This window comes from Excalfactoria chinensis, chromosome Z (assembly GCF_039878825.1).
Source record: "Excalfactoria chinensis isolate bCotChi1 chromosome Z, bCotChi1.hap2, whole genome shotgun sequence".
Lineage (NCBI taxonomy): Eukaryota > Metazoa > Chordata > Aves > Galliformes > Phasianidae > Excalfactoria > Excalfactoria chinensis.
Window position 1 is genome coordinate 1,320,685 of NC_092857.1, and position 22,629 is coordinate 1,343,313.

At 51.3% G+C, this 22,629-nt stretch overlaps 1 protein-coding gene across 4 annotated transcripts in view; it reads right to left on the reverse strand.

Moving 5' to 3' along the window:
• Positions 1 to 22,418, reverse strand: part of CTIF (cap binding complex dependent translation initiation factor) — an 83,312-nt gene extending 60,894 nt beyond the window's left edge. For all 4 annotated transcript variants that reach the window (XM_072360149.1, XM_072360147.1, XM_072360146.1 and 1 more), the window contains exons 1-3: positions 22,319 to 22,418; positions 5,628 to 5,840; positions 4,111 to 4,194 (exon numbers count right to left, since the gene is read on the reverse strand). In XM_072360149.1, the coding sequence (XP_072216250.1) occupies positions 4,111 to 4,194; positions 5,628 to 5,807 (264 nt within the window). In that variant the 5' untranslated portion in view covers positions 5,808 to 5,840; positions 22,319 to 22,418. The remainder of the gene's footprint in view (positions 1 to 4,110; positions 4,195 to 5,627; positions 5,841 to 22,318) is intronic.
• Between the last annotated feature and the right edge of the window lie 211 nt (positions 22,419 to 22,629).

A 22,629-nucleotide genomic window follows, 5' to 3' on the forward strand; every position in this document is an offset into this window, starting at 1 on the left:
AGCACAATGCAATCCAAACACACCGATGGTTGTATGGTCCCATCCTTTTTCCCTTGGGACCGATGTCCCCAAAAGACAAGGACTCTCCCACCTCCTCCAACACCCTGAAGATCAGTGAGCTCTCATTCCCAGCTCTCAGCAGGATCCAGCTACCACTCCAGGTCTACATTCACCACGAGGAAAGGGAATCTCCATCCCGAATTTTGGGGTTGGAGACAAACAACTCCTTGGGAAGGAAATTGCCAGCAGCTGCTTTTATCCATGCAAATCCTCCCAGCTAAACACTGCAGCTCCTTAGAAGAGCGAGGCTGTGCATGTCAACCCTGGCAACCACCCTCCTAGCTGTCACATCTAACATTTACATTTTAATTAGCAATAATCACATGTTTCACTCATACTGCAATTTTCACCTTCGCAGAGCTTTGTGGTGTGAACTAATTAATCCTGCTCCCTTTGCCAGCTCGAGAGTTATTTCTTCCTGGTGCTTCGGTGCACACTGGAAAATCTCATTCACAGAAGAGGAAATCTTTCTCTGATGAGCATGCAATAAACAGAAACTCTGCAGTCCCCAAGTGGCTGTCCTCACTGGACAGGTAAGGCTTGGTAAGGCTGGAAAGGTAAGGCCAACGCTCTAGACAGCATCCTTGAGAAGTTCTGGCTGTAGAGTGGAACTAATGTTCAAGTTACCATGATAAAACTTCCTAAAATACAGAAATGGCCACGAGAGACCAAAGAACCACCTGGTTTGTCACGTGTTAGCAACACACTGGTTTCTCTCAGCAGCAGTAATAGAACAGACAGAGCTCAGGACCAAAGGTCTCAGTGACATCCAACACACCTACTTTTGGTATACACACGTCCCAGACAAACACTGATGTGCCAAAACCTGGAGGGTATGGAAAGTTATGGAAAGTATAAGGAGTATGGAGGGGATAAATCAACCACCAAACACAAGGTCGTTCTTTTATAAAGAGTGCTGCTTTAACACAACCAGAAGCCTCGGAGCAAGCTCAACCTACACATCAGCTGAGTGGTTTAATTCCTTTCTCAGCAGATCTTTATTCACCGCATGGAAGGAGCGTCAGCAGCAGCTACAGATGGAATGCCACTTGGTGACCGGTTCTGCCAGAGCTGCTCCTTGATCACCTTTGAGGGCTGGTCACCTCACCTAGAGCTTTAATTTCTTCTTCCCAAGGCAGGGCTGCGCCAGCCTGTATTCCTTGGCAGAGCCTCAAAGTGACTCCCTGACTTTCGCCTTCTCTTTCTCTGTTGGGAATGAGACAAAGCAAGCAGCTGTGTCTGGCTGCACCTACTTGCCCCAACAGCCCTTCAGTGTGATGGCCAAAATCCCACAGAGTCAATCATCTTCATGTGCTAACACAAATTCCTATGGTTGGAAGCCAAGTGCTTATCAGAGGGGGGTTTTCAGGCTCAAGTGAGTCACTGCAAAGTGTGTCCTAAGGGATTTACGTGGGTCTGCCCCAACCCCACCCCACCCCCAGCAGTCACATACCCCACAGCAGCATGTCCCCAAATGCCCTCTGCCTGCACAGTGTGGGGACACAACACACAGCATCACCCATGGGGATGCATTTTGACACCAGCACAGCACCGAGCACCTCTGAGTCACAGAGGATACATGTGGACGAGCTTTGGTTTGGTGGAGGCATGGGAGCTTCTCATACTCTCAGTATCATCAAGGCTTGGGTTCATGGACAGCACGACCCTCACCTGGAGAAGCCCCTGAGGCTCCCAGTCATGCTACAAGTCCCCAGGGCATGTAGAGGGACATGGAGATGGCCATGGAGCTATTGCCAGGTTTCTCACATCCTGGAGCTCCATGGATCCCTCCATACACAACACACCACAAGCCATTTGCTCAATGAATCGCCCTCAGAAATATATCACAGCTTCAGCCCTATGAGGGGAATGCAAATAGCGTATTACATAAAATCCTCCCACTGGGTGTTTTTTGAAAAAAAAAAATAAATAAAATCTAAGCAGGAAAAGATTTGAAATGTTACCATTATCTGACCTTTCCTCATGCATACTGGCACAGGCAATACCTCATATATATCAACGGGGTATGTTCTCACCCCACAGACTATTGGTTTCCACCCCAACGGGCCCTCTGGGGGCACTGCCCAGTGCTCTGCAGGAACATTGCAGGGCTCAGTGCCTCGCTGTGCAGCACACCCAAGTGTTCCCAGGAGGGAGCCAGGAGAAATACAGCTGAGCAGAATGTAACTGTGAGACTGGGCTCCCCTCAGCACACCAGGACTTCATGCAACCTGTGTCAGGAGATCCCCCATGAGCACCACAGCCTGGGCTTTCCTCCTCCCTGCAACCTTACTGCACAATGCAGAATGCCCAGATGGAAAGAAAAGACAAAAAAATCAAAGAGTTCTCCTTTCCAATAAAAAAAAATAAGTCTCAAACCCAGTAAACAAATTGCAGCGAAAAACAAAAGGTAACATCATCCCCCAGGAAACCATTATCCAGCTTTTTGTTCCCAAGCAGGTTTGAAGAGGGAGTGATAATTTACGTGCAAGACAAAAAACCTCATTAATGTTTTTTCTTTCCTTGCTACCAATGAGAAAAATCAGCATCCAACAAGAGTAATGCACTGAACCCCACTCTCACCAGCAGTGATTCGGCTGTATATCCATAGCAGAAAGAGAAAGGCTGCCTGGGCAGCAGAACAATAGTGTGCAGCTCCTCTCTGGTGCCAAGGAAAATTTGTTCCTCGCTGTTAAAGGAAGCCCAACACGGAGAGAGATAATTATGAGCTCTGCTGCAGGCTGGGAGAGAGCCCAAATGTGGGGAAAGCAGAGCACAGAACGCAGCCTGGGCATACATGGATGTTAGCTGTGCCCTAGCTTGCCCTAGGGCAGCCAGTGCCAGTAGGGTTTGTGTGTATATATATATGTATGTGTATATATATGTATATATACATATGTACATATGTATATGTATATATGTATGTGTATATATACATATATACATACACATATATATATATATCATATGGCCACGGTACAAAGGGATTGTGCAGATACCTTGCTGGTCACCAGTATCTGACGGGGGTAATCCCAGGGCAGACACTGGTCAGCCACCCCCAGTAACTACCACGCTGTTCAACTGATGACCTGGAGCTTGCCTTTACTTACTTTCTTTATGATTGGTAAGCCTTACGTGGAAGCAGAGGGGCTTTGGCATAACACATGCACATGCTGGCAAGCTGCTCATCTCCTATTGGCTTTTGGTGGTGGAGCAGAGGGAAAAAAGGAGTCACAGAACCATGGGATGGTTGGGTTGGGAAAGACCACATAACTGTAAGATCCCAGAACAGCTGCAGGGATGAGGCACCCACGCTTCTTTGGAACTCAGTGCCAGGGCCTCACCATCATCTCACCTAAATTTCCCCACTTTTTAAACCACTCCCCCTTGACCCATCACTATCTGCTGATGTAAAAAGCCAGCCCTTCTCCCTCAAAGTCCTGGAAGGTCTCTCCAGAGCCCCCTCTTCTGCAGACTTAACACCTCCATCTCCCTCAGCCTGTGCTCAGGAGGGATGCTCCAGCCCCCCAAGCATCTTGGTGCCTCCTCTGGGCCCACTCTGACAGCCTCCCTGTGCTGGGGGTCACAATAGAGCGCTGCAGGTGAGCTCTCGCTGCAGCTGCTAAGTGAAATGCTACTGCCCCCCAGGCTCCCAGCTCCAGACAGCACTGCTGGATTCAAGGTGAGTCTGAAGCCCAACAGGAACTCCTCCAGTTCCCAGCACTAAACCTGGAGGTGTTTCATCCCAGAGTTTGAAGAGATACTGATCAACTAAAGCAGGCAACCACAGTAAATAAACAAACAAACAAATAAATAAAATAGCTATGAAAGAAAAAGGATTTAATCACAGCATCCCAAAACGCTGTTCCTGAAGAATGCAAATGTAGAATCTCCATGCTTGGTTACCACCAAGCCCAGCCTCCTTGCTGGGTCCTGCTGGAGGAGGAACCATCCCAATGCCAAGCTGGAAGAATGGGCTCAGCATTCCCTGGCTGCAGGAAAAGAACAAAAAGCAAAGCTCTGGAGAGGAAGAACTAAACACTCTCCTACCTGCTTGTGCTGGTGTGACGAGGAGCCCTTCCCTCTGGATGGGGAGCAGCTGCCATCAAGCTGCTCGCTACAATCCGCCGTCCACTGCAAAAAGGATAGAAAGGCATTATGTAAAATAATAGCCAGGCTGGGGAAACTGCTGCATCAGCCCGCAGCAAACATCACCCAGCAAACAGCACCGTGACTGTGCTGGGATGGGGAACATCCACAGCCTTTCTCTATGCAGCACCAGCTCTGTTCCAGAACAACAGGGCTCCCTCTAACCAGCAAGGATGATCCCAAGGGCTCTGGCTGGGAAATGCTCTGCCTGGTGATGGCCACATGAGGAAAGCTCCAGGAACAATGGCAGGAAGCTAGAGAAGCTGCTGCAGCCGTCACTGGGTTGCATCATTACAGAGGGTTTTAAAGATGGGGGTGGGAAAAAAAAAAAAAAAGTACTGCTTTCCCATTCTTTCTGTCATTCCTTGTTTTTAAAGGAAACAAAAGGCAGAGCTGCATCGAAACAACTCAATTTGGGGTCACTGGTTACCACTCCATAACAAAAAGAAGAGCCACAGCATAACGCTGGAAGTAATAATGACAATAACTTTCCCTCCACAGAGATGAAAGATCCCACATAATCCTTAAGCCATCTCAATTCCCTGCCACGAGGAAGCGGACTGCAGAGCTTCAGTAACTTGCCCAAAGTTAGCGATTAAGTGGCAGCAGAACCCTGCAGCTAACACAGCTCTCTTGGTCTCAGTCCAGCGCTCAGCCACAAACCCATCCTTTCTCCTGCAGCTCTCGTTAAAGGGAGCCTGCTGCCTTCAGCCTGGCTGACAAACCAGCCCGCCCGTGCATGCACACTTATTGCTTTGATAAGAGTGCTCAGGAAGAAGAAAAACAAACGATCCCTGGTTATTCCTTACAGAAGCCTGAGGAATGACGAAGGTAGGAAAGCAAATATCTTTTGGACACAACAGCTAATTCCTTCTTAGTGTACACACAGCTTGATAACAGCAGGTGACACATGTAAATCATCCTTGTCTCTTGTCCTACAGATAGCCAGCAGCTGCTTTCAAGTCATGCAGAAAAGCCACAGTCCCATTTCCAGACATAGCAAGATAGATTTGGCTGGCACAGCTGAGGTGTGGGCACACCACCCCATTCCCAATAGCACTCCCACCTCGTGCACAGGCCTTTTAATTGAGCACCAGATCTCACAGACTCTTTTCTTTATGGGAAAGGGCAAACTGTCCCACCACTCGGTGCTGAGCCTCTTCTGAAACACGGAGCAAAACTTTGCTTATTCATTTACTTCTAATTCTATAGTATTTCTCAACATGACATGATGAAAACACTCTTTGGCCTAAAGCCCCTCCAAAGCATCACTTCAAACACAGCCATTTTCCAGCCTTCGGTTAAATAAATATACCTCCAAGTTCCCAAGTCCAGCCCCAACCCACCCCACCATGCATTTCTAGGCTAGGAAAGACGCTTTAGCATGGCTCAGCCCCACGGCTCACGTCCTCACCAACCTGAGAGATGTTGGATTGTGTCTTCTCGCTCTCGCCATCGCCCTCAGTCTTGTCAGTGAGCAGCCCCTGCACCTGGTACTCCAGCACGTAGCTGTCGATGAAGCGCTCCAGCTCCTCAATCTCTTGTGAGCGGCTGCTGCCCGCCTCCGAGGAGGCCGAGGCCACTGATGAGTTCTCCATCCTTCCAGCTGTCAGACTGCAGAGCGAGGGGACCTGGGCAAGGAGAAGGATGGGACGTGAGTGCTGGTCCTTGTTCCCTCTCTCGCCTCCTCCAGGCACAGTCACAGGTGTGCCTTTCCCTTTCCCTACACCTGGTAATTAGAGAAAGCAGCCAGGTTGGGCCTTGGCTGCTATTCTCCTATGGTTTACTGCAGGCTGGACATGTTTTCCTGTATTTCTGCAATTCCAGTTTATAGTAACTGGCCTGAAGATGACCTTAGAGCATTTCTCTCCAGCCATCTTCAAGAGACCCCCTTTGCAATGGCATATAGTAAAAAAAGCAGCAGGACAGTGTTGGGTGAGATTCTCCATCCAAACCTGCCATGTGCAGCAGATACCACAGATAGCAGCACACAGACATTCCAGCACCCAAAAGGTCCACTTCTGTTACACTCCTACACCTAAGGACCACATCAAACACTGTGTCTGTCTTCCTCTCTACAGACATATGAACAGTATGCCCAGAGCAGTGTGGGTGCTTCATCCCTGCAGGTGCCCAAAGCCATGGATGGGCCCTGGGCAGCCTGAGCTGATGCTGGGCAGCCAGCCCGTGGCAGGGATGGGGCTGGGAGATCCCTTATAACCCAACCATTCTGTGGTTCTATGATCTTTAACATCCATTCCAACCCAACCATTCTACAGTTCTATGACTTTTAATGTCAGTTCCAACCCAATCATTCTACAGATCCACGGTCTTCAAGGTCCCTTCCAACCCAATCATTCCTTGGTTCTACAGCCTTCAAGATCCCATCCAACCCAACCGTTCTGTGACGCTATGGTTCTATGAAAAGCTCCTCTAGGACTCAGCAGCAAGCCAGATGCTGAGTCAGCAGTGTGACTGCAAGCAGTCCGGTGAGGAGGTTTGGATGTGGAGGTGAAACAGCAATCACACCAGGATCTATTTTTAACACTTCTTCAAAATGGACGAGAAAAAGAAAAGAGGGGGGAAAAAAAAATATATCCTGCGAAACAGCAAAGAATGCACCTGCCAGGAGACCTGCAGACAGCCTGGCCAAGCCTACAGAGAGCCATGGCAGGCAAGGTCACAGAGTGCAATGCATGCAGATTTTAGAGATGTTCTTACTGATGCCCAATGAAAACACAGAACAAAGGAGGACAAGGCTGAGCTAATACAAATGGATGCATGCACCAGAATCCAAATGCCCTTTTGCTCCCAGGAGAGAACAACCAGCGTCCGGCCCATGCTCGGGACGCAGATTTCATCCCCTGCCCACCCTTGCTCTGCATATTTAGTCTGGTTGGAGATGGGTTTAAAATTACCCAGCAAAATCTGAATGAGTCACATGCCATCCGGATGGGAAGGAGAGAAATCTGTTCCCAGCTTGTGCAATTTGCAGCACCCGAACTATTTCTCATCTGTCACTGCTGAACAATTGCAGCTTCATTTGGAAACCGCTGAGAACGAGCAGTTCTGGCCTAAGGATTTCATCTGCTCAAGGAATTATTCCCAAATGTGCCCAGACTGTCAAAAAGGCTCATTATGGAGATCAACATCACACATTAGCTCCTGAGCAAAACCTTGTGGCACGTTAAGAAGGAGAAAAATACAGAAGAGGAGTCCCAGAGAGAGAGAGGAGCCCCAACAGAGGGCATGCCTCTCACCCCTTAGCTAATTAGCGCCAATAAACAAATGGAAAGTGCCAGTTATTAAATGGAAAGTGCTGTAGAAGAAGGGGACATCCAATACCAGCATCCTGGTCCCCTAGGACCACACCAGCACGGAAAGGTCCCCGTGTCCCATCAGTGTTCTGCTCGTTAGCAACAGGAGAGATGGTGGATTGAAAGAGATTGAGTTTATCTGAAGTCAGCAAACAAGCACAAGGGTTAATATCCCAACTTAGCACAGCCCCTGCTTTGGGCAGATGGCTGTTCTGGAGACTTCCAGGCTCTCCACAAGCTCCCAACAGCTCCAGCCTTCTAATTTGGGGTGTCGTGGGTAAGGAAACCTTGGGGGCTGGAGCAGGTTTCCCACCTCTCTTGACCTAGATGATCTAGGAGGCCTTTTCCAACCTTGCTGATTCAATGAACTCACCTCACCCTTGAACAAACAAGAGGTTTGGAAACAAAACCCCAAACCCACACAGGAGCAACAAAAGCATTGCAAACTGAGCAGATGACTGAGAGTTCTATGGGGAGCAGCAAACCTTCGGGCTTATGTTGGTGTAGTGTCTTCACCAGAGATTCCCAGCCCAGATACACTCCTGTACATTGATTAATAGGAATCAACCCCAAATCTGGATCTCTTTTCTTTTCTTTCCACTTTTCTGCCCCCACTTTGCCACCGAAAAAAGCCTTTGGGATCTAAAAACCATCTTCCAGACCTTTCCTATAAAGCCCATGCACTGCTCATTATTACTACAAAATACGGAAGGCTACAGATGTTCAAACCGATTATTACAACTTAGCGGTGATTAATAATAATTATACATTACAATGGTGTTAACAGCTATTATTTTAAAGAGTGATCTAAATGGGCTTCTTCCCCTAGCCCTCCAATTAGGCAGTTTTACCCCTATTCAGCAAATAAGTTTAACAAGATCAAGGTGTTTTTTTTTGACATTTGTATGTTCACCCAGTAGGCAGCACTCACACAACAGCACCCAAAGGTGCTTACGTTGCACTCAAGAAACCAAAAAGCGCACAGAATGAATCAACCCACATGAGGCAACAGCTTGAAAACCTGCACCTCTCGGTTATGCCTTCTCCATTAAACCATTCCTGTGCTCATCCCCCAGTCCTGAAACACAGCTCAACGCAGCAGCGAGCTGCTCCTAAGCAGGCTGACAGCCTCCAGACCACGACAAACCTGTTTGCCATATGGGATCCATCAGCTCATGCTTTGCTTGGAATGGGAGCTGCTTCCCATAAAAGGAAACTGCAGTGCAAATGCTTCACGTACCACTGCAGCCACCTCTGTGCTGCTGGGAGCTGCTTCCACAGCCCCTGCCACCCTCCTGGGTGTCCTTTCCCTATTTCACTAGCACTGCATTAACCACACACCAACACACCGCAGGGGACACTCCTGTCTGTCATAAAGAGTATCTCACAGCCTGGAGATGCTGTGATTAAATCTTCAAAGTAAGCAACACAGCCCCAAAATCGATGTCTCATTCTTTTCCATCAGCTTCCTTACCTGCCCACACCTCTTTTTGGGGTCGGGCAGAAAGTCCAGGCATTTGGCCAAAGCCTCCACCCCCTCCCTCACCCTGTGAGCCCACCATCCTGCCCAAGCCGTATTTCTGTTTTTATGGCTCTCTTTGGCCTTCAGTTTTCTCTCTGACATCTGGCTGCATTTAGGTCAGTAAAACCTGACCTCACCTCACCTGAAGAAACCCTTTCCTTTCTGGTGCCTTTTCACAAGTGTGAAGTTAACAAGTCACTATTCAAACAGTGGACCCAGACAGGGATCTGCTCCACCAGAGCACAGCAGGGCTCTAATCCACTGGATCCCATTAAGGCCCTCCTCCATCAGATTCCAACACGTTTCCCTTCTACTGGACCCCAGAAGGGCTTCAGTCCACTAGTCCCAAACAGGGTTCTCCCACCACTGAATCCCTAACAGGACTCTGCTCCATCAGCCCCCAGTTGTGCTCTCCTTTATCAGATCTCAATAGAGCTTCGCTCCAGCAGAGCCCAGCAGGGCTCCACTCCGTCAGATCCCAATAGGGCTTCACTCCTTCAGTTCACAACAGGGCTCCCCTCTGCCAGATCTGAAATAGTGCTCCCCTCTATGGGATCCAAATAGGGCTTCACACCATAGGACCCAAACAGGCTCCCCTCCAGTGGAGTTACCTTACTATCAGATCCCAAAGAGAGCTTTGCTTCACTGAAACCCCACAGAGCTCTCCCACACCAAACCCAAGTATGGCTCAACTCCACTGGACTCCAACAGGGCTCCCCTCCATCGGATCTGGAATAGGGCTCTGCTCCATCAGATCCTAAACAGAGCTCTGCTCCACCAAAACCCAAGAGCTCCCTTCTGTTCTATCCCAGTGCAGTTCTCCTCCATCAAACCCCAAATAGGGCTCTCCTCCATTGGACCCAAACTGCAGTGGTGCATGCAGAAGGATTCCATTTGGGGTCGGAGCTCCTGCTCATTACCACAGCCCCGGCTCACTTCCCACCTTCTCCTTTTAAAGAGCTCCTGCAGGGACAATATTTTCTCTTTTAACATGGCAGACTTCCATCAACAAGTAATTAGTGATGTGCCTTCCTCCAACAGTGAGAGCATCATGATGAGCAGAGAGCAGCTCTGGTGTGTGGTGTGGCAGCAGCATTTACTATGGAGAAGCAGGAACACTGCACTCAGGTATCACCACATCTCAGACAAGCATCACGTGTAGGCTTCAGATTTGCTGTTCCAATATCCTTCAGGATGACAGTATGTAAAACACAGCACTGCAAACGGTTCCATCTCGGAGCTGATTCTTTTCCAATTAAGCCTCAAACACCTTGCAGTGAATGGCTGCTGCTGGATGCAGCCTTGGGCTTTTCAGAATGGCTGCAGCCACGGCTGGCTGAGCATTTGCTATATTTCATCATCTCCCTTGGTTTCTGCTACCTGGCGATGCAGAAAAGCCCCAGTGACAGCCGAGACGCCCAGCAGCTGCCACGTCTCGGTCTTGGTGCCATCGACGTGCCCGGCGTGTCACCAAGCAGGCGGGTGCCACCACGAATCAGAACAGAGCCATTCCCATTAGAATAAACACAAACAAGAAGGAAGGAGGAGGGGGAGCTCCCTGCTGCGCGGGGCTCCAAAGCGTCGGCTCTGCTCCCAGGATATGAAGCCAGAATCTTCTTGCGCTGCACCGCAGGGTTCAGGTGTCACCGAGCAACCTCTGCGGTCTGAGAAACGTCCCCAAATGGCCACAGACAAGGAGGAGTTCACCTCACCTGACCTCCTCACCACCCCCACGCCAACGCTACCAACCTTGGTAGCAGCAAGACAAAGCCAAGAGGGTGCCAAGTACAAAAGGGCACAGGATCTGACCCAAACCAGCTGCCAACGCAGCAACCCAACGCAGAAGGGAGCATGGAGAGGCAGATCCCTGCTCGCTTCACTGCCACAAGAGATCTCCTGCAGCTGGGGGGGGATGTTTTCCCCTTGCTATACACAACACCAAACCCCTCTTCGTGCTCAGAAACAAAAAGCCTCGTGTTATGTCATATCTGTGTGCTCCATTATGTCAAATCTGTGCTTTCCTGCCTGCGGGGAGGATGGTACCTTTGGTCTGTGCTGGGTGCTGGGAGAAACAGAAAGGGAAAACCCAACAACGAATCAAAGGAGAGCAGAGGTGGGATCACAGGCACATCAGGGAAGGTGCTCTCCTTGCACGCATGGTGAGGTCATCTGCACCCTCACAGCACAAAATTCCTTGTCTAGTGGAGAGTGTGTCCCACATCCCAGAGCCACACTGCTCCCAGTGTGTGTGTTAAACACCCCTGGCAAACTGATCCCATACATTCAAACACATTCCTGCCTCACGCTCGCTCACCCCTGCACATAAGGTCTTTTGCAAATAACCGAAGGGGGACCATTATCAGAAAGCAAACCTTTTCTTCCTGGGCACTGAGGCAATATAATGGGCACTTGTGCAGTGAAAAGCCCTGTAATCCTAAAAGACACATCCATCCCACATGGGGATGTCAGCACGGCATGGCAAACCCTGCAGCAGCATGCTGACCTCATGGAGGGCGCCCATCCCCTTACAATGCACAAGGTTTATAGCAATGAGCATTCCTGTGCACCTCAGGGATGCAGCTCACCCCCATGCAGAGGAGTGCACCCCCTATTCCGCCCGCAGGAGCTTTTCTGAGTCTTTACGTGCCTTCAGTGTTAGAGACAAGTGAAAGAAAGCAGCAGCCAGGATGCCCCTGTCCTCAAGATCTTGCAAACATTTTAGTGGAAAAGAACAAAAGCTGTGGGAATGGGCAGCTTCCTGTACAGACAGAATGAGGAAAGGTCTGCTATGAACTTATCTCACCTATCCCTGGGGTAGGACACATGGCACAATGTCTGACCCCTGCACATTGGAGCCCATCTGACCTGAGCTGGCTGCCAAATCCTTCCCTTCCCTGGGGCTGACGGTGTCCTCCTTCGCCCCGTTCCCAATTTGTGCCACGGTCTGGATGTGCTCCAGACAGCAGGCTTCCACCCAGAGAAGCGATTGCATTTCACAGAAGTGACTTTTATTCCAACCTGATGAATAATCCCAACACATATTCTCCCTGAGAATGAATCAGCCTAAAAGGCACAGCTTTGCCATACCCCAGACCACCGGCATCAACCCCCTGGGCCACTCTGTAGGAGAATGATCTTCCACCATTAATGACCCTATATCCGTTTTTCAACCTGTGAGGAAGCACAGCATCACCTGAATGTTCTTCCATCAGTAATTCCAAGAGCAAATCTGACACTTGGCTGGACCACCACATTGCTCCAACAATACTTTGGGAAGAGACCACAGCTCACTGTGACCAGCAGGGAAACTCTAGGTGCTGAGAACAGCAGGATGTCCTGGCCATACATCACCAATCCCACACCACAGCTCAGAACCTGCCCTACTGCACCCTGCCGGGACGTGTCCTTCAATGAACCAACCCTGCCCTTCAACAATCCATCGCCATCCTCCAATGAACCAACCCCATCTTTCCATGAACCAGTCTTTAATGAAGCAATCCCATCCCTTCAACAATCCAACCACATCCTTCAACAATCCAGTACCATCTTTCAATGATCTAACACCATCCTTCAACGTTCCAACACCTTCCCTCAAGGAACCAACCCTATTCTTCAACACGCCAACACCATCCCTCAATGAGCCAACCCATCCCTCATCGAACCAACCACATCCTTCAATGAACCAATCCCACAAACATCAAGCGGAGAAACTCCCTAGGCAGGAATTTTAATGCAATACAGGCCAGCCACCAGCCTTTGTTTTGGGGCTGAAAGTGCATCTGTTCATGCATCATGTCACCTCCAGGCTGGCACCGCAGTCACCACGTGTGTCCCCAGAGCCCTGCTGCTCCCTGCAGTCCCACCTCCTGCTCTTCCCAGCAGTGAGGATGCTGCAAGTGTCAGTACAGCGATGTTTATCACCCAGGGGATCATCTGGTTTGATTAATACAAGGTAAATGAAGCTCAGCTCAGATAAGTCCCAGCGGATGGGTAAGGACAGGAAGGTTTTCATTAATGTGAAGCAAATGTAGGTGACAAACAGGATGACTGCATTTATCTATGTCATTACTGCAAATAACTGGTTAGAGGGCATGTGCGTCTCTACAGCCACCTGTAAAACACAGATCTGGGGCCATTTGCTCACCTGCTGCAGCCTCTGGCTCCAGGAAGGAGGCACCCCCAGGAAAGCAGCCATGTCACTGCTGTCCCAGCTGCCCTGTTCCCAGGTGTTCCCTTCCTACAAAGCCCTACATCTCACCTCTCCCTCCAAGCCCCATTATTACGGCATATAAGGGATGGGCTGAAACCCCAGAGCCAGAAGCAAAGAGAGCAGCATTGGGGATGGGGACTGTTGTCACCTCCCCTAGCTGGGCTAGCCAAGGGAAGTATCACAGAAGATACAAACCCACAGCCTTTCTGTCTTCAAACTCATAGGGATGCAGCTCATGGGAAGGAACAGGCACAACCAGCACCCTGACCTGGCACCCACGCCTTGTCTGCTTGCTTCTCATCCAAGGTCAAGCACGTTGAAGCAGCTCAGATAATCTCAAGGCAAACTTTAACTCATGAGAGGAAAAGGGAGTGTATGGGGAAACACTAAGCTGCCTTGCAGGGAGTAGCCCCCAACCTGGCTGGCAATCTGTCCCAATACAAGGGCTGTAAAGCACAGACCTGCGGATTATCTATACACAAACCCAAATCAGGTGTGTTTACTACAAACAGACTGGCCAGAAATACTAATAAGTTTGTCTCGTGACCCAACCAGCTCACAGAACCACAGGACCACAAAAGTTGGAGTAGACCTCCAAGATCCCCAACCTCAACCCATCCCCACCATGCCCAATGACCACCTTTGACCTCAGGGAGGAGTCGATACAGAATGCAGAGTATTTAGCATCTTTTTAGCCAAAGTATGGAAGAAAAAAAGTTAAAGGGGAATTCGATTATTCAATCAACTGTTTAACAGCAAACACACAGAGCCACAAATGAAGCAGATAAGCTCATGAAGAGACTGGGAAAGGCACTTCTGGAATAAACGACAATACACTTGGCCAAGAAAACAAACCCTTGTGTCCAACCCCGGCTTTACTGTGAGCACTTGGAGACTTCATAGGAAAGCGGGAGGAATGCAAGCAAACAGCATTACTGACTGGGTGCTGAGTGGCACAGGGAATGCTGGGGCTTGGTGCTGGGCTCTCCCAGTCCCAATGGAGTTTTATTCTGAGCAATTAACGGCAGTATGCCAAAGGGGGGGGGGGGAGGAGACAAAAAAAAAGTCACATCACTCGTTTTCCAGCAGCCCAATTGGGCTTGGTGAGTTTTAAATAGTTTTGGTTAAGCCAAAGAGTTGGAAAGAGTTCCTCCTTATTTGCAGGGTTTGGTCCTTTTAAATAAAGGGCCAAAAAAAAAAAAAAACCAACCCTCAAACCCCCCCTAGTTTCTCACAGCCATCTCTATCAGAGCTATTCTTCCATGGGCCAACTAACACAAAAAATACAGTAAAATGAAGAAAAGACAACCCCACACTCACCACCTTATTCTCATCCCTGATTCTCCTATGTAGGAGAGCTTGGATTATGTGAGGATAACTTGGGGCACACCCAGCACTGAGCACACAGCACAGAGCACATCATTTCATGTACTGCTGTAATTGATGCGTGTTAGCAGCTAGAAACCCACAGGAACCCCAAGCAAGTGTCAAATGTGGCTTTTTTTCCTTTACTTAAATAAGAGGGAAGTGGGAAGACCCCCATCCCACCCACAGAGGGAACGTGGGCCGCTGCAGCCCCAGTTGCTTTTTTGGGCTCTCTGCTCACAGTGATATGTGTGGTTCAGCATTAGGAGCTCCTCCTGGGAGGGAAAATATATTCTCCAGTGAGAAAATATTTACTCTGCAGAGCCTGCCACAGATAGCAGCAAGGCCGCAGAAACCCAGCTGCAGATACAGCTGATGCCTGCACACTATTCACCTGTCCCCTTCCAAATCAAACTGAGGATACTAAACAGAACAGGGGGGGAAAAAAACAGGTTTTGGGTGTGGTGCTGACTTGCTGGTTGCTGTCAAGGAGCTGCTAACCTCGCTGATCCCATCAGGTGCTTTAGCACAGGGCTTAGCATTAAGCTCTGTCCGGCATGAGGCACTGGGCTATAAACGGCTGCTGTCTGTCCGGCTGCACTGCTGGGCCTTCCCAGATGTTGGGGAGAAACAGCTGTTTGGGACTGAACTCAGCCAAGATGCAAAGCTTTGCTGTTCTACTCTCCCTCTCCCAGGCTGGCCTCCATTTATCTGTGCTGACGGTGCTGCTAAATCCTGTTGACGTGCTGCAAATCCCTGTCCTGCTGGAGAAAAACGTGGTACCTTTTGGAGGTAGCCAGCCCGTCAGCACCCAAACCAACCCTTCTGCAAAGGGGGTGGGCAGGGAGGGCAAGGCAGCAGGGGGACCAAGATTGTGCACAACCCAACCCTACAACCATGAGCGGGGCAGGGAGCTCCAACACACCATTCCCACCCATAACTCAGGCAGAAAGAGGACTGACCAGGATAGAAGTCCTGCTCTCTGGCTCACCTAGCTTGAGTGAAAGGACAATATTATCAAAGGAATGGCAGGAAATCAAGAAGCAGCTTGGAGGAACCAGGGAAGACTTGTGAGAGCCAGTGAACCCTGCACTAACAGGGGAAGAGCAAGATTATCATAATTAGGTCAGCTGGTGATAAGCTTTCTCAGAGGCACACATGCCTACGAGCAGTGCTGCATTGCCATAAAGTGGCACCGTTCTCGTGGAGCTAATAAAGCCAGACACAAGATCTGACGCAGGAACACCTGCCCCAGCCCAGGCTTCCACAACAAGGCTACAAAGTCTCTCCTCCCACTTCATCAAAACCAGAAGTAACTTCTTTCCGGAGGCAAGCAGCCAGGAGGTGCGAGCTGAGCTCTGGGAGAATGGGACAGGTCAATATAGGGCTCAAAAGCACAACAAGTGAAGGCTCAACCTCCAGGAGGCAAGAAGCAAAGAGGATGACCCCACCATAGGGTGCCCACAAGCTCTGCCCTGTGCAAAGGGAGCTAGAGGTTTCATGTTATCCATCTCTTTCTCCAGGCTGGGTCACAACAGCTCTGCCATCCCAGCAGCCTCAAGGCATGGCACAAGGAGATGAAAAGGCCCCAGCTCCAGCCCCGGAGCAGGAATTTGGCTGAGCTCACCTCCAGATGTGTCACACTGGCCCAAGCAAACAGGAAAGGGAGACCCGAGGGGAGGATGTGCATGCTGTTCTGCCCCTCCTCTTGCTTCCTCACCATCTGTACCATGGCTGAGCCATCAGCTGTCTCCAATTCGGCTGTGCAACCCTGCAGCCCAACCTCCAGCCACATGTGATGCTATAGGAAGTGAACATATTACTGCAGCAGCTCTCAACCCAGCACACAGCCTCCACCCTGTGTGCTGCCCACACCTACCTGCCCCAGGGATGCTTCATGCAACCATTACTTCCCCACAGCCACTACAGTTCCCTGCCCAAAAAGCAAGATAACCCCTTAAAAACACACATATTTCCTATATAGCCCCTGGATTGTGCAGAAAACCTCGTACTCACGGCTGATGTTCAGCCTGCCAATCCTTCCTTCAGCCTCCCAAGCGATGCTCTCATGCTGTCCTGTGTCCCACCCCCACTCCAGCACATCACAATGCAAAAGCTACCATTTCTCACATATTTAGAATCAAGAGTTTGCTGCTTTTCTGTTAAAATAATTGCCTAATCAAACGCATCACTTCTGAGCTGACACTCCTCCTAATGTTTTAATCAATAGATGTAGATGGTCAGGAGAGAGCTGATGTGGCCTGGGTTACTGTAAGCACTGCAAGAACACGGCTATGTGGCCCAACCCACCCCACCATGCCCACTGACCACATCCCCAAGTGCCACATCTCCATCACTGAACACCTCCAGGGATAGGGTCTCCTCCACCCCCCTGGGCAGCCTGTGCCACTGCCTGACAGCTCTTTGGAGAAGAATTTCCTTCCAATACCCAGCCTGAACCATCACCTCTTGTCCTTCGAGAAACCATCAAGAAACAGCGCCCAACTTCAGCAACGAAGGCACACAAGCTAGAGACAACCCAGGAACTCAGAGTCACCATACAGAGCTGACCACTAACTGGCAAAGGAGAGCAAGGCTATGGCTCTGCTATCCAAGAGGTTACATCTTCCAGCAAGGATCCCATCCCACACCAATTCTTATCTGTGCTAAAGACAAAGATAACCCCTGCCCAGTCCTATAAACAGCTCAAAAACGCCTTCTGGGTTTGAGCACTATGAGTTTTGGTGGGGAGAGGAAGGGTCTGTAGGCTGGGTTTGTAGGTTCCCCTCAGAGCAATGTGATGCTGCAGCCAGTGCTGCTGGCTTCCAGCACAGCACAATTAACCCGAAACGAATGGACCTTTTTTCTCGTAACACAGCACACGGCATGCCATCAGTTCTCTCCAAATGACCCCCAAACAAGCCTATTCCTCTCTGCTGCTGTCAGGGCGCACAGGTCCCCAGGCTGGCAGCGTGTCCTCCTCAAGCAGCGTGCTGTGAGGATACGCCTGGCACATCATCCGCCCCCAAAACGAGCCTTTTCTCACCCAAACATGGGGTGAGGAAGCAGACAGGCTGCTGTTGCATGGAGCGCTCATACGGTGAGGTGTGCGGGGAGCAGAGCAGAGCTGAGCCGGCAGGGATGACTGTGCAGAGACAAGAGAGGAATGGCTGAGTCACTTCCTCCCCCAGAGCCCTAAATAGAGGCGAGAGTAAGGAAAATCGTTCTGTGAGATGACAAAAAAGGAACAGAATCCCCAGCAAAAATAAATAAATAAAAGCACAAGTAGTGATGGCGGAAAGGGAAGGGCAGAGCAGGTGGCCCCAGGTTACAGCTGCAGTAACAGCCACCACCAAGAAGGCAGCACAGGGTATGTCTTCCCACTTAGCTCCCTTGAATCTGTTACCCACCAAGCACTAGGATGGCAGCTCCAAGCCCTGCAACCAGTGAAGATAACTACCAAGGGCCTATGGTTGTGCAGGTCCCTTCCAACTCAACCATTCTAAGGTCCTGTGATCCTTCAGTCCCTTCCGACCCAACCATGGTTCTATAATTCCACAGTTCTGTGCCAAAAAGCCACCATGCTACACCTCCACGGGAAGTTCCTACACCAGGATGCTCCCATTCCCCATTAGCACCCTACAGACAGCAAGGAGGTACAGCCAGCTGCCATCCTGTTCCACAAATCCTGTCAAGGACTTACAACTCCTGCTCTGTGCAGTGCCAATCACGGCACGTCCTCACCGCCTACTCAGATGGCAGGTGATGCAAAGAGGGTTAGACAAGGAAAATCCTACTGAATTCAGAGATTTGGGGCTGTATCTTGGACTATCAGCTCTTTGGAGAAGATTTTTTTCAGCATTAGTAGGTTGAATGCCCCAAAGTGCTGCCCTAACACGAGAGGCCATAATGAGGTGTCCCAATGGGCATGGAAAATCTATGCTACCAGTTGATGGGGGGGGACACGAGGTTTAGATCTCCAGCTGTATCCCCACAGCTGACTCCTTCCTTGGGCTCAGCCTGGATTTTCTGCTTAAAGAACAGTTTATGAGGCTTAGAGCTGGCCCCCACCACACACCTCAAATCCCACTGGGTGTTATCAGGGTAACCCAACTGTACCCAACCAACATCACTGCTGCAGCCCCTCACTGTGGACAGGAAAAAACTGGGATTTCCCTCTTCCACCCAATTCCTTAAAGCATCTGATCTGCATCCCTCTGTCCAATTTGGCTGAAATCAAACGCAGAGTTGAAACACTTCTGGAGGAGCAACAAGCAAAATCCCATCTGACTGCACGAACCTCATCTCTGTAAACAAAATAACAACAGTAAAAAAAGCACAGAAATGGGAAAGAAGCCTCAGTTTGAAGTGGCTACTGTCCCTCAACAAGTAAATCTTTCACCTCGCGTAATGCATATTAAGAAAAAAAAGGCCACTCAATGTCCTCCTTTGGGCTGATTCTTGGAAAGACGCTCTGTGCCCCACCACTATTCAAAGCCTGGGAAGGACAGGCAGCACCTCAGGGTTTTGACAGAGCCTTGCATTGGTGGTGTGCTGCAGGATTTAGGGCTCAGTTAAAGGGTTTTCCTAGGCCAGGCCACCACGCTGCTTCTGTGACGGCACTGGCTTCCACCCTTCCTAAAGTTCCATATGGGTGAATGATGTCCCACAAAGCAATATCCCGCAAATAGCCAACTCCCAAAGCAACATTCCCCTAAACCTATGCTCCTAACATTGTCATCCTCCAAAGTAACACCCTCCAAATGGACAGCCCCCAAACTGGCATCCCGCAAAGCGACAGTCCTCAATCTGACAGCCCAGACCTCTTGGCTGGGCACAGGGTGAGCCCAATCCCTTTGAGTGAAGGTAGTTGGACAGAGGCAGCTCCATGCTCTGTCCCTGTCCCCATATCACAACACCACGTGCACATGGCAAAAGACAAAAGATGTCATTTAATGAAACATGCACAACTGCAAAGCCTCCAGCTGCCACCAAATCCATGAGCTGTAGCTAAGGACAAAGCACGGCATACCTGGCTTGCTCCTTCTTGCAGGATGTGGGAAGACTGGGGCAGCCGTGTGTCTGCTGTGCACACCTGTCCCTCTGACAGCTCCAGAATGAAGGGAAAGGCTTACTTGCACTCAGGCCAATTAAAAGAGTTGGTGACACCCTCCACTAATTGCTGCACACTACCAGATGCTCCAGCAGTGGGCTCCTTGCAGAGGGGTGAGGCGGGATGTGGTCCTACAGGGACCTGAGTGAGAAGTTGAGGTGGGTCACCACAGCTCCTCCTGCCGTGGGGAAACCAGTTTGTTGGGTTTTGTCCTTTTGCTGTCTCTGCCCCTTGGGGGAAAGAGGCTGTGGGATGGAGGAGAAGAGAGAACAGAAGCAAAGCCTTTCCCAAAGCTCTCCTGGTCACCATGCAGTCCTCAGAGCCTTGCATGGCCACAGATGACCCCAAAAAAGAACTAAAACCTGATGGAGCTGTGTGTATCCCTGTTTGCTGCAGGGACTTGGACCTGACGGCCTTTAAAGCTCCCTTCCAACCCAAGCCATCCCACAATTCTATTCTACAGTAACTGCTTTGTTGCAGCAGGAAAGCTGGTGGTTGGATGCACACATAGTTCAAAAATACCCCACGGCATCCCCATCTCAGCCTGAAATGAATTTATCTTCAGGTCAGCAGCAAGGCATTGTATATTGTAAATGCCTATAAGTACGTACACACCCAAGCAACATTACTTTAAATTGCATAAGAACATAAATAAAATGTCCAGCCTCCCAAATGAACAGCAAATTCGTGGTTAGCAGTGCTGGCCCTTCACTCCTGATGACTCAGTAATGACTCTCGTGGAGCAGAACTTCTCCAAGGAGTTTCACAAGGACAACCCGAAGTATTGATGGACATTACCTGCCCATAAGCCCTAAGAACACCACACATCATCTTCCAGACAGCAAGCTCCAGCCTGAGCTGCTCCAAACGCACCAGACGACGTCTAACTCTGAAACCTGCCAATGTCACATGCAGTGTGAATGTCTGATTCTGCTAAACCAAGGCCAGGATTCAGCCAGAGGCTCGCTCCAGTGGGAGGAACCCAAACATACAGGGGTTTCAGGAAGGTCTGCTTGCAACTCCGTACTTGCTCCCATTAGTAAAAGAGAAGGGGAAAGGACAGGTGCTGCGAGGAACAGGGGACAAACCCTGAAACTGGGAACTGAGAGTAGCACAGCTATATCCAGTTCAGAAAGCATGAGCAAGTGCTGAAGGGCATTTCCCCATCTCCTTCCCACAGCCTGCAAGCCTTCGCACATCACTGTGCAAAGGAGGACCATTCCTAACCCAGCAGTGTGCAGGGCTGACTCAGCTCCAGCAGCAAGTGTGAGAGCAAGGAGCCACTTCAGACAGCTCCCTGTTCCCTCTGACAGCCCAGCACAGGGCTCAGCTCATCGCAGAAGGTCTTCTGCAGCCCTGGGTGCTGGGCTTCCTCCTGCAGCTCCGCTGAGACGTGACATTTTGCTACACGTGGATGTGACGTGGCATCATTCTGCTTCTTGCTTCCCTTACAAAAGCAAACTTCAGGTTTGAGAAAGGACAACAAATGGAGCCAGGCAATGTTAAAACACCTTAACTGTGGCATGGGGGATTTGCAGAGCCTTTGGGTGCAGGTGTTGCAAAAGGGCCTATGTTCCTAACAGCCAAAGGAATGAGATTTAAATGCAAACGCAGCCCGAGATGCCCAGAACAGGGCAGAAAGACCGTAGATCTGTACCACACTGTGGTTTTCCCACTCGGTAGAGCTCTGGCAGGGTGCTCGGATGGCATCCAGCAGCAGAAATCCACCCTAGGGGTGGGACTACGGCCAGGGGATGGGCTGGGGTTGTACTGGGGATGCTGGATGTTGCCTTCAGAGCCCCGCGGTTCTGTCAGCACCCAGCCATGCTGCAGCGCATCTGGGTGGGGACAGAGCCCGGCAGCTCAGCTGTGCCACCTCCACACCCTTCTCTGCCGGCGGTAACCTCCAGCCGCAGCCTGCGCCCACCCGAGCGGGCGGTGGAAGGGGCAGCACGCGAGAAGAGCGGCAGCGCGGGCAGACAAAGGGAACCGAGCTCGGTCAGGGGGCAGCGGGGCACGCCGGGCGCTCACGGCCTCCTCCCCGCCCGACGAGGCCGCACGTGTAAGGGGGGAGCCCGGCATCGGCTCTGCAGCACTGCGGGCCGGGGCTCCGACCGCCGCTCCTGCAACGGCCGCGGGGCGACGAGCGGCCTTCCTCCGCCGGGCGGCCCCTCAGACCGAAAAAACGACGGCGACGGACCGACCCGTGCGGCACCGGGACCGCGCACATACACCCCCCCCCAACCCCCCGGGCTGAAAGACGGCGACCTCGGGCAGAGCCCCGCGGCTGTCAGCCATTGTCACGTCCTTACAGCCACAGCGGCACGGGGCCGGAGGGCGGCACGCCGCTCCGCGCACGTCACGGGGAGGGGAATCCGGGGGAGCGGCGCCCCGAGCCGGCCGGGCGGCCCGCCGCACCCCGCCGCAGGGCACGGAGCCCGCGGCCACGCGCACAAAGCCCCGACGGCCGCCCCCCCCCCCCCCCGCGCCCTTCGGCCAGGCCGCCCCCACCCGGCCGCGCGGTACCCGATCCCCCCACACCGCCCCCTCCGCGGCCGCGGCCTCCCCCCGCCCCCCGTTACCGGATGGCAGCGCTCCGGGCCGGCGGGAGGGGCGCCGCCCGGCCGCCAGCAGCAGCTCCGCCGGAGGAGCCGGGCAGTGCCGGGCCCTGACGTACCGCCCGCCCCCCGCCCCGCCCCGCGCGGGCCCTGCCGGGAGCTGTAGGCCGCGGGGCCGCCCTGAGCGCCCGGCTGTGCTGCGATGTGCTGCGATGTGCTGCGATGTGCGACCAGCTCCGCCGAACCGAACCGAATCACACCCCTTATTGTTGCCGCGGCGAGCTCATAGTGATGGGAACGGGGCGGCTGGGATTGCCGCAGCGCATCGCTAGTTT